The sequence below is a fragment of the Pristis pectinata genome, chromosome 4, assembly GCF_009764475.1.
Source record: "Pristis pectinata isolate sPriPec2 chromosome 4, sPriPec2.1.pri, whole genome shotgun sequence".
Taxonomy (NCBI): Eukaryota; Metazoa; Chordata; class Chondrichthyes; order Rhinopristiformes; family Pristidae; genus Pristis; species Pristis pectinata.
In genome coordinates, this window is record NC_067408.1 from 120289462 (window position 1) to 120303512 (window position 14051).

At 44.8% G+C, this 14051-nt stretch overlaps 1 protein-coding gene across 1 annotated transcript in view; it reads right to left on the reverse strand.

Annotated features, from left to right (window-relative positions):
- Positions 1-6019: 6019 nt before the first annotated feature.
- pde9aa (phosphodiesterase 9aa) overlaps positions 6020-14051 on the reverse strand; it is a 170378-nt gene continuing 162346 nt past the window's right edge. The window contains exons 18-19 of the mRNA XM_052014506.1: positions 13267-13362; positions 6020-6070 (exon numbers count right to left, since the gene is read on the reverse strand). Of these exons, the coding sequence (XP_051870466.1) occupies positions 6020-6070; positions 13267-13362 (147 nt within the window). The remainder of the gene's footprint in view (positions 6071-13266; positions 13363-14051) is intronic.

Sequence of the window (14051 nt, forward strand, 5' to 3'; positions counted from 1 at the left end):
TTACGAAATTTGATGTTTGTTTTGCATTTTGTGTTTATTCAGTTATTTTTTTCTCACATAAATTCTGTAAGAGCCAAATTTTATTTTGTATCTCAGTTCTTCTGGTGGTGATTTGTGAATTCCATTAGGACGAATTTCCATTACCCAAGCTGCTGTGACGCAGGGGGAATATTCTGTTTCACCACCCTCATCCCTCAGATCTCCCCATTCTCCCCATCACCTTAAACCACCCCCCACCCTAGGAAAATGACAGTCTACCATATTTCTGCCACTCATAATTTTATAAACACTAGAATGTTACCCCTCAGCCTCCTAAGTTCCAGTGAGAATAAGCCCAGCACATCCAATTTCTCCTTATAACTACAGCCTTCCATTTCCAATAAACATCCTGTTGAATCTCTTCTGCACTCTCTCTCTATTGCTACCACATCCTTCCTGTAGTGTGGTGACCAGAACTGTTTACAATACTCCAAGTGTGGTCTAACCAATATTTTGTATAGGTGCATGATGACATCCCAATTCTTAAATTCAGTGCCTCAGCTCATGAAGGCAAGCATAGCAAATGTCTTCTTCACCACCCTGTCCACCACACTACAGGATGGACGTAGTAACATTATACAGAGTGCAGAAGAGTACATGGATAGGAAAGGTTTAGAGGGATATGGACCAAATACGGGCAAAAGGGACTAGTCTAGATAATCATCTTGGTCGGCATGGACAAGTGGAGTTGAAGGGCCTGTTCCTGTGCTGTATCACTGTATGATTCACCAGAATGTCGCCTGGAATGGAGGGCTGTAGTTACAAGGACAGATTTCAGAGGCTGGGTTTATTCTCATTGGAATGTAGGAGGCTGAGGGATGATGTTCTAGATATTTATAAGATTAGGAGGGGTGTAGATAGGGTAGATGGCCAGAGCCTTTTTCTCAGTGCAGGGGAGTCTAGAACTTGAGGCACAAGTTCAAGGTGAGAAGGGAGAAATTTAAAGAAGATTTGAGGGGTAAGCTTTTCACACAGAGTATGGTGAGTATCTGGAACAAACTGCCAGAGGAGGTGGTGGAGGCAGAAACGATTACAAAGTTTATAAGGCATTTGGACAGGTACTTAGGAAAGGAGTAGAGGGATATGGACCTAATACAGGGATTAGTGTAGATAGGCATCACTGCATGGATGAGGTGGGCTGAAATGGTCCATTTCTGTGCTGTACAATTCTGTGATACTATGAGATAAGGTGGTGAAGAAGGCATCTGGCACACTTGCCTTCATTAGCCAGGGCATAGAATATGGGAGGGAAGTGATGATACAGCTTTATAAAACATTGTTAGATTGCAATTGCAATCCTGTGTTCAGTTCTGGTCACCACATAAATGGAAGGATGTGGTTGCACTGGAGAGGGTGCAGACGAGATTCTCCAGGATGTTGCCTGGATGGAATGTTTCATTTATGGGGAGAGACTGAAGAGTTTGCATTTGTTTTTGTTGCAATAGAAGAAACTGAGGGGAACCAGAGAGGTGCACAAAATTATGAGGGGCATTGATAGGATAGACAGAAGGTTTGCATAGGTTTAGGGTAGGGGGGAAGAGGTTTAGAGGGAATGGTTGGATTCTGGAATATGCTGCCTGAAGGGGTGGTGGAGGCAGGTACTCCCACAACATTAAAGTAACATCTAGACAAGCACTTAACTTGCCAAGGCAGAGAAGGTTATGGACCAAGTGCTGGTAAATGGGGTGAGTGTAAATGGGAACATCACAAGATCACAAGACAAGGGAGCGGAAGCAGGCCATTCGACCCATCGCGTCTGCTCCAAGGAAAAGGGAAAAAAGAAAAAGGAATGAGAAATTGGGGGGGGGGGGGCAGGCGCAAAAAAACACACTATTCTAACCCCAATTTCCAGCCTTATCCCCATATCCCTTGATACCCCGACTATTTAGATATCTATCTATCTCTTCCTTAAATGCCTCCAATGATCTGGCCTCCACTGCAGTACCTGGCAAGGAATTCCACAAATTCACCACCCTCTGGATAAAGAAATTTCTCCTCATCTCTGTTTTAAACCTGTACCCTCTAATTCTGAGATTGTGCCCTCTGGTCCTGGACCCACCCACCAAGAGAAACAGCCTAGCCACATTTACTCTGTCCAGTCCTTTCAATATTTTAAATATCTCTATGAGGTCCCCTCTCATTCTTCTGTACTCCAGTGAGTACAGTCCAAGAGCCGACAAACGCTCATCATACGTAAGCCCTTTTATTCCGGGAATCATCCTCGTAAATCTCCTCTGAACCCTCTCCAACATCAGCACATCTTTCCTAAGATAAGGGGCCCAAAACTGTGCACAGTATTCCAAATGAGGACTCACTAGTGCCCCGTGGAGCCTCATCAACGCCTCCTTACTTTTATACACTATACCTCTCGAAATGAATGCCAACATAGCATTCGCTTTCTTTACCACCAATCCGACCTGGTGGTTAACCTTTAAGGTATCCTGCATGGGTACCCCCAAGTTCCTTTGTACTTCTGTACTTTGAATTTTCTCTCCTTTTAGATAATAATCTGCCCATTTATTTCTGTTTCCAAAGTGCACAATTGCACATTTCTCAACATTGAACCTCATCTGCCATTTCCTTGCCCATTCTCCTAAACTATCTAGGTCTCTCTGCAACCTTCCTGTCTCCTCAATACTCCCTACTCCTCCACCTATCTTGGTGTCATCCACAAACTTAGTCACAAAACCATTTACTCCATCATCCAGATCGTTAATGTACAAGGTAAAAAGAAGAGGCCCCAACACCGACCCCTGCGGAACACCACTAGTAACCGGTAGCCAACCAGAACAAGATCCTTTTATTCCCACCCTTTGCTTCCTGCCAACCAGCCAATGCTCCACCCATTCTGTTATTCTACCTGTAATTCCATGACCTCTCATCTTATTAATCAGTTTCTTATGCGGCATCTTGTCGAAGGCCTTTTGAAAGTCTAAATACACAACATTTACCGCCTCTCCCTTATCCACCCTACCTGTGATTTCTTCAAAAAAAAACTCCAATAGGTTTGTCAGACAGGATCTTCCCTTCACAAAACCATGTTGGCTAGGACCTATCTTGCCTTGCACCTCTAGGTATTCCATAACCCCATCCTTGAGGATCGATTCCAATAACTTTCCCACCACTGATGTCAGACTAATAGGTCTGTAATTTCCTTTATGCTGCCTCCCACCTTTCTTATACAGCAGAACTACATTTGCGACCCTCCAGAACCATGACGGAGTCCATCGATTCCTGGAAAATTATCACCAATGCCTCCACTATCTCTAAAGCCACCTCCTTCAGAACCCAGGGATGCACCTCATCTGGTCCGGGAGACTGATGTCTTTAGCCCATTTAGTTTTCCCAGCACCTTCTCTCTAGTAACCTTAACTGAACTCAGTTCCATTCCGTGAGACCCCTGACTAACCGGTATATTGCTGATGTCCTCCACAGTGAAGACTGATGCAAAATATTCATTTAGTTCTTCTGCCACCTCTTTATCATCCATTATAATCTCTCCCACACTGTTTTCAATTGGTCCTATATCAACCCGTGTCTGTCTTTTACTCCTTATATATTTAAAAAAAGCTCTTAGTATCCTTTCGAATGTTATCTGCCAACTTCCTTTCGTAATTCATCTTTTCTTTCCTAACGACCTTCTTAGTTTCTTTCTGCAGGTTTTTAAAAGTTTCCCAGTCTTCTGTTTTCCCACTAATTTTTGCTTCCTTGTATGCCCTCCCTTTTGCTTTTATTTTAGCCTTCACCTCTCTCGTTATCCACATTTGTGCCTTTTTTCCATTCAAAACCTTTTTTCTTGGAATATACCTATCCTGCATTTTCCTTATTTCTTGTAGAAATTTCTTCCATTTCTCATCCGCCGTCCCTCCAGCCAGCTTACTCTTCCAATCAATTTGGGCCAACTCCTCTCTCATACCACTGTAATTTCCTTTGTTCCACAGAAATATCGATACACCAATTATCAGCTTCTCCTTCTCAAATTTGAAACTGAACTCAATCATATTGTGATCACTAGTTCCCAGTGGTTCCTTTACCTTTAGTTCCCTAATCACCTCCGGTTCATTACACAGCACCCAATCCAAACCAGCCGATCCCCTGGTGGGCTCATCAACAAGTTGCTCCAAAAAACCGTCCCGTAGACATTCCACAAACTCACTCTCCTGAGTTCTACCGCTTTGCTGGATTTCCCAGTCCACCTTCATGTTAAAATCCCCCATAATTATCTTCACATTGTCACTCCAGCATGCTTTTTCTATTTCAAACTGCAACTTACCATCCACTTCCTGACTGCTATTAGGGGGCCTATATATAACTGCTACTATTGTCCTTTTACCCTTGCTATTTCTTAGCTCCACCCACAAGGATTCCGCCTCTTCTGACCCAACGTCCTTCCTTTCTATTGATTTTATATCACTACTAACCATCATGGCCACACCTCCCTCTCTGCCTACCCGCCTATCCTTCCTATACACTGTGTACCCTTGGACATTCAGTTCCCAATCACATCCGTCATAAAGCCATGACTCGGTGATTGCCACAATGTCGTATTTATTAATCTGTAGTTGTGCCACTAGGTCATCTACTTTATTCCTAATGCTACGCGCATTTAAATATAGTACATTTAGTCCGGTATCTGCTATTGATTTTGTTGTACTTCTATTGTTCAGCAAATTATCCTGCCTTTTCACCTGCCTGTCCTTCTTACCATCCTCACTACACACTACCTTAGACATGTTTCTATATATCTCATCCTCTATCCTAACATCCTGTATCCTAACATCCTGATTTGTTGTACTTCTATTATTTACCAAATTATCCTGACTTCTCACCTGCCTGTCCTTCTTGCCATCCTCACTGCACACTGTCTTGGACTTGTTTCTATAAACTTCCTCCCTTACCCTAACATCTTGTATCCTAACATCCTGGTTTCCATCCCCCTGCCAGATTAGGTTAAACCCTCCCCAACAGCTAAATTAAACATTCCCACCAGGATATTGGACCCTTTGGAGTTTAGGTGCAACTCATCCTTAGCGAATAGGTCTTGCCTCCCCCAAAAAAGGTCCCAATGATCCAGAAATCTGAAGCCCTGCCCCCTGCACCAGTCACTCAGCCACGCATTCATCTGCCAGATCTTTCTATTCTTTCTACCATTGACACGTGGCACAGGTAGTAATCCTGAAATTAGCACCCTTGAGGTCCTACTTCTCAACCTTCTCCCTAATGCCTTGTATTCCTCCTTCAGGACCTCTTCTCTTTTTCTACCTGTGTCATTGGTACCTATATGTACCAAGACTTTTGGCTGCTCACTCTCTCCCCTCAGAATATTCTGGACCCGGTCTGTGACATCCCTTACCCTGGCACCAGGGAGGCAACACACCATCTGAGATTCATTGTCGGTTTCGCAGAATCTGTTATCTGTACCCCTTACTATAGAATCCCCAATCACCACTGCATTTCTCTTTCCCCTCTGGACCACAGTACCAGGCATGGTGCCGAGGTCTTCCTCTGTCAGGTCATCCTCTCCTACGGAATCTAAAATGAGATACCGATTTTCGAGGGGGACCACCACAGAGGTACTGGACAAACTCTTTATAACTCCTGTCTATTTCCTACTCGCTCTCCCTAATCAGCCGAAGGTCATCGAGCTGCTGCTCCAGACTCTCAACCCGTTCCTTGAGGAGCCTCATCTCGGTGCATTCTGTGCAGATGTAGTTATTGGGGAGTTTGGTAGTCTCCCAGGGTCCCCACATCTGGCACTCCAAACATAAGACCAACCCCAGATGCATGATGCTTGCATGGGCATCGTGGGCCGAAGGGTCTGGTCCTGTACTGAACAACTCTTTGACTCCATGACATTCCCCACTGGAAACACCATTACATCAGGACTATCAGATGCTGAGGGGAATTGCTCCTTGTGCTCATGGAAAACCTGGCCCAGGTCCCAGATTCCCACAGTTTCCTACTCACCTCAAGAGCAATTTCACTTCTTTTTATTTCCCAGGGTTAAGGATTCATTCTTCTTCTTTTGCACCTGAAAATTAAACAATTCAGGAAGTGTAAAATCCTGTGGGATTAATCCAGGTTGTGACAATCCTTAACCAACTGTTCAAAAGATGCTGCCACATGATAATTGGAAAGCAAAACCTGCAATGCTGGAAATCTGAAACAAAAACAGAAAATGTTGAAACACTCAGTTGTGGACAAAGGATCTGTGTTAACAGGTCAATGATCTTTCGTCAGAACTGAGAAAAGTTAGAAAACAATGCTTTAAGTCTAACACTAACCCTAACAATGCCTAACCTTGACTGAACCGTAACAATGTCTAACCCTAACAATGCCTAACCCTAATGCTTTAAGCTGCAGCGAAGGGGGAGGGTGGAGAGAACAAAAAGAGAGAGAGAGGAAACTGAGTCACAGTTGAGGAGCAGTTAAGATTGGAATAAATTTCTACACAGATTTCTATAGATGTACAGTGAAGAGCATTCTGACTGGTTGCATCACAGCCTGGTATGGAGCCTGTAGGCACAGGATATTCAAGAGGCTGCAGAGGGTTGCAGACTCAGTCAGCTCTTTTCCGGCACAACCCATGCCACCATTGAGGACATCTTCAAGACGCGGTGCCTCAAGAAGGTGGCATCCATCACTAAGGACCCTCATTATCCGGGACGCTCTCTCTTCTTGTTACCACCATCAGGAACACTACCTTGTTATTCCTTTATTTAGAACATAGAACATTACAACACAGCATAGGGCCTTCGGCCCATGATGTTGTGTTGACTTACATAAACCTATTCCTTAAGCAATCTAACTGTTCCCTCCTACACAGTCCATAACCCTCCATTTTTCTTACATCCATGTCCCTATCTGAGTCTCTTAAATGTCCCTATTATATCAGCCTCTACCACCACCCCCAGCAGTGCATTCCAGGCATCCACCACTCTACGTGTGGGGGAAAAGAAAAGTACCTCTGACATCTCCCCTGAACTATCTTCCTCTGACCTTAAGCGGATATTCTCAGGTATTGGCTATTGCCGCCCTGGGGAAAGGTGCTGGCTGTCCACTCTATCTATGCCTCTCATAATCTTATATACCTCTGTCAAGTCACCTCTCATTCTCTGTCACTCAAAGAGAAAAGCCCTAGCTCGCTCAACCTATCCTCATAAGACATGTTCTCTAATGCAGGCAGCATCCTGGTAAATCTCCTCTGCATCCACTCTAAAGCTTCCACATCCTTCCTATAATGAGGCAACCAGGACACAATACTCTTGGTCTAACCAGAGTTTTACAGAGCTGCAACATTACCTCATGGCTCTTGAATTCAATCCCCTGACTAATGAAGGCCAGCACACCATACACCTTCTTAACCATTCTATCAACTTGCGTGGCAACCTTGAGGGATCTATGGACTTGGACCCCAAGATCCCTCTGTTCCTCCACACTGCTATGAATCCTGCCATTAACCTTGTACTCTGCCTTCAAGTTCGATCTTCCAAAGTGTATCACTTCACACTTTTCCAGATTCCATCCGCCACCTCACCCAATTTTGCATCCTGCCTATATTCTGTTGTAACATATGACAACCTACTACACAATCCACAACACCTCCAACTTTTGTGTCATCTGCAAACTTACTAACCAACCCCTCCACTTGCTCATTGATAGGATGCAGAGCTGGGCTGAGAAATGGCAGATGGAGTTCAATCAGGAGAAGTGTGATGTGGTACACTTTGGAAAGACAAACTCCAAGGCAGAGTACAAAGTTAATGGCAGGATTCTGGGTAGTGTGGAGGAGCAGTGGGATCTGGGGGTCCATATTCACAGATTCCTGAAATTTGCCTCACAGGTGGGTAGGGTAGTTAAGAAAGCTCATGGGATGTTAGCTTTCATAAGTCGTGGGATCGAGTTTAAGAGCCACAAGGTAATGATGCAGCTCTATAAAACTCTGATTAGACCACACTTAGAGTAATGTATCCAGTTCTGGTCACCTTATTACAGGAAGGATGTAGAAGCGTTGGAAAGGGTGCAGAGGAGATTTACCAGGATGCTGCCCGGTTTAGAGAGTATGCATAATGAAGAGAGACTAAGGGAGCTAGGGCTTTACTCTTTGGAGAGAAGGAGGATGAGAGGAGACATGATAGAGGTGTACAAAATATTAAGAGGAATAGATAGAGTAGACAGCCAGCACCTCCTTCCCAGGGCACCAATGCTCAATACAAGAGGGCATGGTTTTAAAGTAATGGGTGGGAAGTTCAAGGGAGATATCAGAGGAAGGTTTTTTTACCCAGAGAGTGGTTGGTGCATGGAATGCGCTGCCTGGGGCGGTGGTGGATGCAGGTACATTGGTCAAATTCAAGAGATTACTAGGTAAGCATATGGAGGAATTTAAAATAGAGGGATATGTAGGAGGAAGGGGTAAGATAGTCTTAGGCGAGGTTTAAAAGTTGGCACAACATTGTGGGCCGAAGGGCCTCTATCGTGCTGTGATGTTCTATGTTCATCCAAATCATTTATAAAAATCACAAAGAGCAGGGGTCCCAGAACAGATCCCCGCAGAACACCACTGGTCGCCGACTTCCAGGCAGAATACTCTCTGTCTACCACCGCTCTCTGCTTTCTGTGGGCAAACCAATTCGAATGCATGCAGCCAAGTCTCCATGGACCCCATGCCTCATGACTTTCTGGATGACTCTACCATGGGGAACCTTGTCAAATGCCTTACTAAAACCCATATACACCACATCCACCACTCTATCTTCACAAATTTGTCTTGTCACCTCCTCGAAAAACTCAATTTGGCTCGTGAGGCATGACCTCTCCCTCACACAGCCATGCCGACTCTCCAACATAAGACTATGCTTCTCCAAATGCTTGTAAATCCTGTCCCTAAGAATCCTTTCCAATAGCTTGCCCACCGCTGAAGTAAGACTCATGGGTCTATAATTCCCGGGATTATCCCTATTACCTTTCTTGTACAAGGGAACAAGATTTGCCATCCTCCAATCCTCTGGTACCACTCCTGTTACTAGGGAGGACACAAAGATCATCGTCAATGCACCAGCAATCTCTTCCCTTGCGCTCCGTGGTAACCTGGGGTATATCCTGTATGGCCCTGGCTACTTATCTATCCTAATATTTTTTAGAAGCTCCAATACTACCTCTTTCTTAACTTCAACATGCTCCAGCACATTAGCCTGTTCTACACTGATCTCACATTCATCTAAGTCCTTCTCCTTACTGAACACTGAAGCAAAGTATTCATTAAGGACCTCCCCTACCTCCTCTGCCTCCAGGCACATGTTTATCCCTGACCAGCCCTACTCTTACTCTAGTCATCCTCCTGTTCTTCATGTATGTGTAGAACACCTTGGGGTTTTTCTTAATCCTACTTGCCAAGGCTTTCTCATGTCCCCTTCTAGCTCTCTCAAGTCCCTTCTTAAGCTCCTTTCCGGCTGCCATATAACTCTCAAGAGCCCTGTCTGATTTTTGCTTCCTAAACCTTAAATATGCTTCCTTCTTCATCTTGATTAAATGTTCCACCTCTCTTGTCAACTGTGGTTCCTTCACCCTACTGTCCTTTCCCTGTCTCAGTGGGAAAACCTTTCTAGAACCTCATGCAAGTGTTCCCTAAACAGCCTCCAGATTTCTGCTGTGCATTTCCCTGAGAACATCTGTTTCCAATTTATGCTCCCAAGTTGCTGCCTAATACCATCATAACTAGCCCTCTCCCAATTATATACTTTCCCATATCATCTGCTCCTATCCTTGTCCATGGCTACGCTAAAGGTCAGGGAGTTGCGGTCACTACCTTTTTATTGCACTATTTATTTATTTTTACGTTTTATAGTAATTTTATGTCTTTGCACTGTACTGCTGCTGCAAACCAACAAATTTCACATCATATAAGTCAGTGATAATAAATCTGAATAATCTAGGCTGTTAGATATATCCCAAGTTTTTCCGTTAGCAAACCTTTACACAGGCTAAAAACTTAATCTGATTTTAACGGCTCCTTAACTGCCCCATTAGGTTGCCTGATCTCACCCCGTCAGAGACATTCCTTCATTCAACCCATCTCGCTGTCTTCTGCTACCAAAAACAAACTTGTTTTTCTCTCTTTCCCAGTTCTGATGAAGGGACTTGTATTTGAAACATTAACCGCCTGACCCGCTGAGTTGTTCTGGCATTTTCTGTTTTTACCTAAAATCTAACAGAATCATGATCACACCACAAAACTGTTCTTCCATACCTTCTCAACTGGGCTTGCTACATACCGGTTTAAAGATTGTTCTGAATGTATTTGAGGAATTCTGTGCCCTTTATATATTTTATGCTGACTGTATCTCTGTAGGTAATTTAAATCCCCTGCTATTAGCATCTAGTGTTTGTATACTCCTCAAATCTTTGCCATCAGATTATTTATTCCCACTCACTCGATCACAACCATCTGCTTCTGAACCATTCAATCCCCTCCAACAATTGCCTTCTCTTTCATCCCTATAGTTGCACTACCCACCGACAACTGTCCTTTTATCTCTTGACTCTGGCTGCATCCTCCATGGGGGACCTCGACCACATCAGAAATCAGAATTGGATGCCATTTAGAGAGTCAGGTGCCCTGAGGGATCTTGGGAAACCGAGCTTCAGCCACACAATTGCTCTGTGTGCACCCTCTCGAGGGGTGGAAGCATGAAATCATGGAAGGAAGGTTTTTACAGGCTACAGGGTAACACCACATTCAGTGGGTTTCTCACAGTGAAGTCTCTCAGTGTTTCTCTCAAAACAGCAGTCTCAGAGAGAGGGTGAGTGTGTAATATTTCAATGTTTATCCTAAATTATTAGTCAAATCTGGTAACTCTCACAGTTAAAATCTTGCTGATTGTTTATTAGCTAAAGCTTGTATTTCAGGTGAGATGGTAAATCAGGTTCCTTGGGTGGGTCCTTGTACTGTAGCTTGTTCAGTTGAGGTCAATTAATTTTGGCTGCCTGGACTAGAGATGTTTGGGTGGATTAAAAGGGATTAGCCCACTGCTCAACTCTCTCTACACTCATGACTGTGTGGCTAGGTACAGCTCAAACACCACCTGTAAATTTGCCGATGACGTCACTGCTATTGGCAGAATCTCAGATGGCGATGAGACGGTGTACAGGAGTGAGATAGATCAACTGGTTGAGTGGGGTCACAACAATAACCTCACACTCAATGTCAGCAAGACCAAGGAACTGATTGTGGACTTCAGGAAGGGGAAGTCAGGAGAACACACACCAGTCCTCATTGAGTGGTCAGAAGTGGAAGGGGTGAGCAGCTTCCTGTTCCTGGGCGTCAACATCTCAGAGGATCTGTCCTGGGCCCAACACATTGATGTAATCATGAAGAAGGCATAGCAGCGGCTCTACTTCATTAGGAGTTTGAGGAGATTTGGTCTGTCACCAAAGACTCTTGCAAATTTCGACAGATGTATAGTGGAGAACATTCTGACTGGTTGCATCACCGCCTGGTATGGAGGCTCCAATGCACAGGATCAAAAAAGGCTGCAGAGGGCTGTAGACTCAGCCAGCTCCATCACGGGCACAACCCTCGCCACCATCGAGGACATCTTCAGAAGGCCTTCAGCTGCCTCAAAAGAAGTGGCATCCATATTTAAGGACCCTTACCACCTGGAACATGCCCTCTTCTTGTTACTACCGTCAGGGAGGAAGTACAGGAACCTGAAGACCCACACTCAATGGTTCAGGAACAGCTTCTTCCCCTCTGCCATCAGATTTCTGAATGGTCCATGAACCCATGAACACTGCCTTGTTATTCCTCTTTTGCACTACTTATTTATTTTTGTAACCTATAGTAATTTTTATGTCTTTATGTCTTGCACTGTACTGCTGCCGCAAAACAACAAATTTCATGACATATGTCAGTGATAATAAACCTGATTCTAATTCTGAAGGGAGGAGGAGGAGGATCCACAGTGTGGGTGAGGTTTGTGGCATCTTCTCAACACTGGCCTTTGGTTAGTGTGACATTGGTGCTAGGTAGGTGGTTGATGAGTATTTTCACTTTTTTATAGTTCATATACAGTGAGGAGATTGGATTGCATTTAGCGGGGCCCTTTCTAAATTACAAGTATAACGGGTGACTCCAGTCCCGAGTGTTATTGGGCTTACGGCATCTGGGAATTCTGAGACACTCCTTGCGGCCTGGATGACTACATCTGCAGGAGCTGCCTCTGGATTGACCGGCATGAGTGCCGGGTTTTGGAGTTGAGCACAGACTGGGGGTGCTACCATGCATCCATGAGGCTGAAAGTTTTGTGGATGGCACGTTTTAGAGGTGGTCACCCCACAGCCTAAGGAAAGGCAGAGGAAGGAAGGGAAGGTGGTCAGGGCTAGTCTGCCCAACATCACCCTGTGACTCAGGCCCTCGAGTCCTGGCAATATTCTTGGAAATCTTCTCTGCACTCTTTCCAGTTTAACCAAGTCTTTCCTATAACAGGGTGACCAAAACCGTACACAGTGCTCCAAGCGTGGCCTCACCAACATCTTGTACAACTGCAATATAACATCTCAACTCCTACACTCAATGCTCTGACTGATGAAGGCCGGCATCCCAGATGCCTTCTTCACCACCATGTGTACCTGTGCCACCACTTTCAGTGAACTGTGTACTTGAACTCCTAGGTCCCTCCGTTCCATAACACTCCCCAGGGCGTTATTCACTGTGTAACTCCTTCCTTGGTTTGACTTCACATTTTGGGAATGCAACACCCCACATTTATCTGGATTGAACCCCATTTACCAATCCTCAGCCCACTTACCAACTTGATCAAGGTGCTCCTGTAGTTCTTGATAACTTGCTTCACTGTCTACAACACCACCTACTTTAGTATGATCTGCAGACTTACTAACCATGCCGTGTACAGGGGTTGAACAAAAGAGGGCAAAGGTTTAAGGATAGAAGGGAAGAAGGGAGAGGTTTGAAAGGGTTCTGAGGAGGTTTTTTTTCACCCAGAAGTTGGTTGGAATGTGGAACTGCGGAACCCTGATGGGGTGGTGGAGGCAAAGATTCCTACAACATTCAAGCAGTAACTAGACAAGTACTGGAATCACTAAGGTACAGAAGGCTCAAGACCAAGACGCCTGTACTAGCTGAGTGTGACAAGATGATGGAGAAAGGTAAAAAGCCAGAGAGTGCATCAGTTGCCTTGAGATGCCAGAGGAAGGTTTCCCATGTGTTACCTCGTTCAATGTGTCATCAATTTGTTTGAGCTCCTCGTAGTGATTCCGCGAATCTCTCAGTGGTTGCACCATGGTATCTTCAATCTGTGGAAAAAGCTGAGCCGAGAAATAGGTTGTCAATAAACTGCTATAAATATTGGGTGAGGTTCAATGAGACTACTGGGCCTTGGGTGAACGACCACAGTCTGCCTCTATCCCCTGCCTGGAGCTGTACCCAGCTGGGGAGGCAGTCTGCATGTTGAACTTTTACAAAGTGTGAGGGCACAAGTAGGGACATTATATGGGTCTCTGGTGAGACAGCACCCGGAATACTGTGTGCAGTCTGTTCCCTTCCCCAGGGAAGGATATCTTTGCTATAGAAGGAGTACAGGTTTGTTGTACAAGCAGATGGGGCCTTTGCTCTCAAGTTGAGAGGAATGTACAGTGATCTCAGTGTAAAGTACAAAGTTCTTACAGGCTTAACAGTGGAGATGAAGGGAGGATACTTCCTCTCACTAGAGTCAGGAGTCACAGACTCAAAATAAAAGATCAACCATTTAGGACTGAGAATGATATGAAACACCTTCACCCAGAGAATGGTGACTTTGGACTTGTCTAAACGAGAGTTGTTGGACCTCTGTCTCTAAGTAGGTTCAGGAACAAGAAAGTGTTGCTGATGTGGAAGGTCAACCATGATCTTGCTGAATGGGGGAGCTGGCATGAGGAACTAAGTGGCCTCCTGCTCTTCCTATGACCCATGCTCTTGTGTGTGGTTGTACATGTGTGTGCACAAAAGGGCATACATG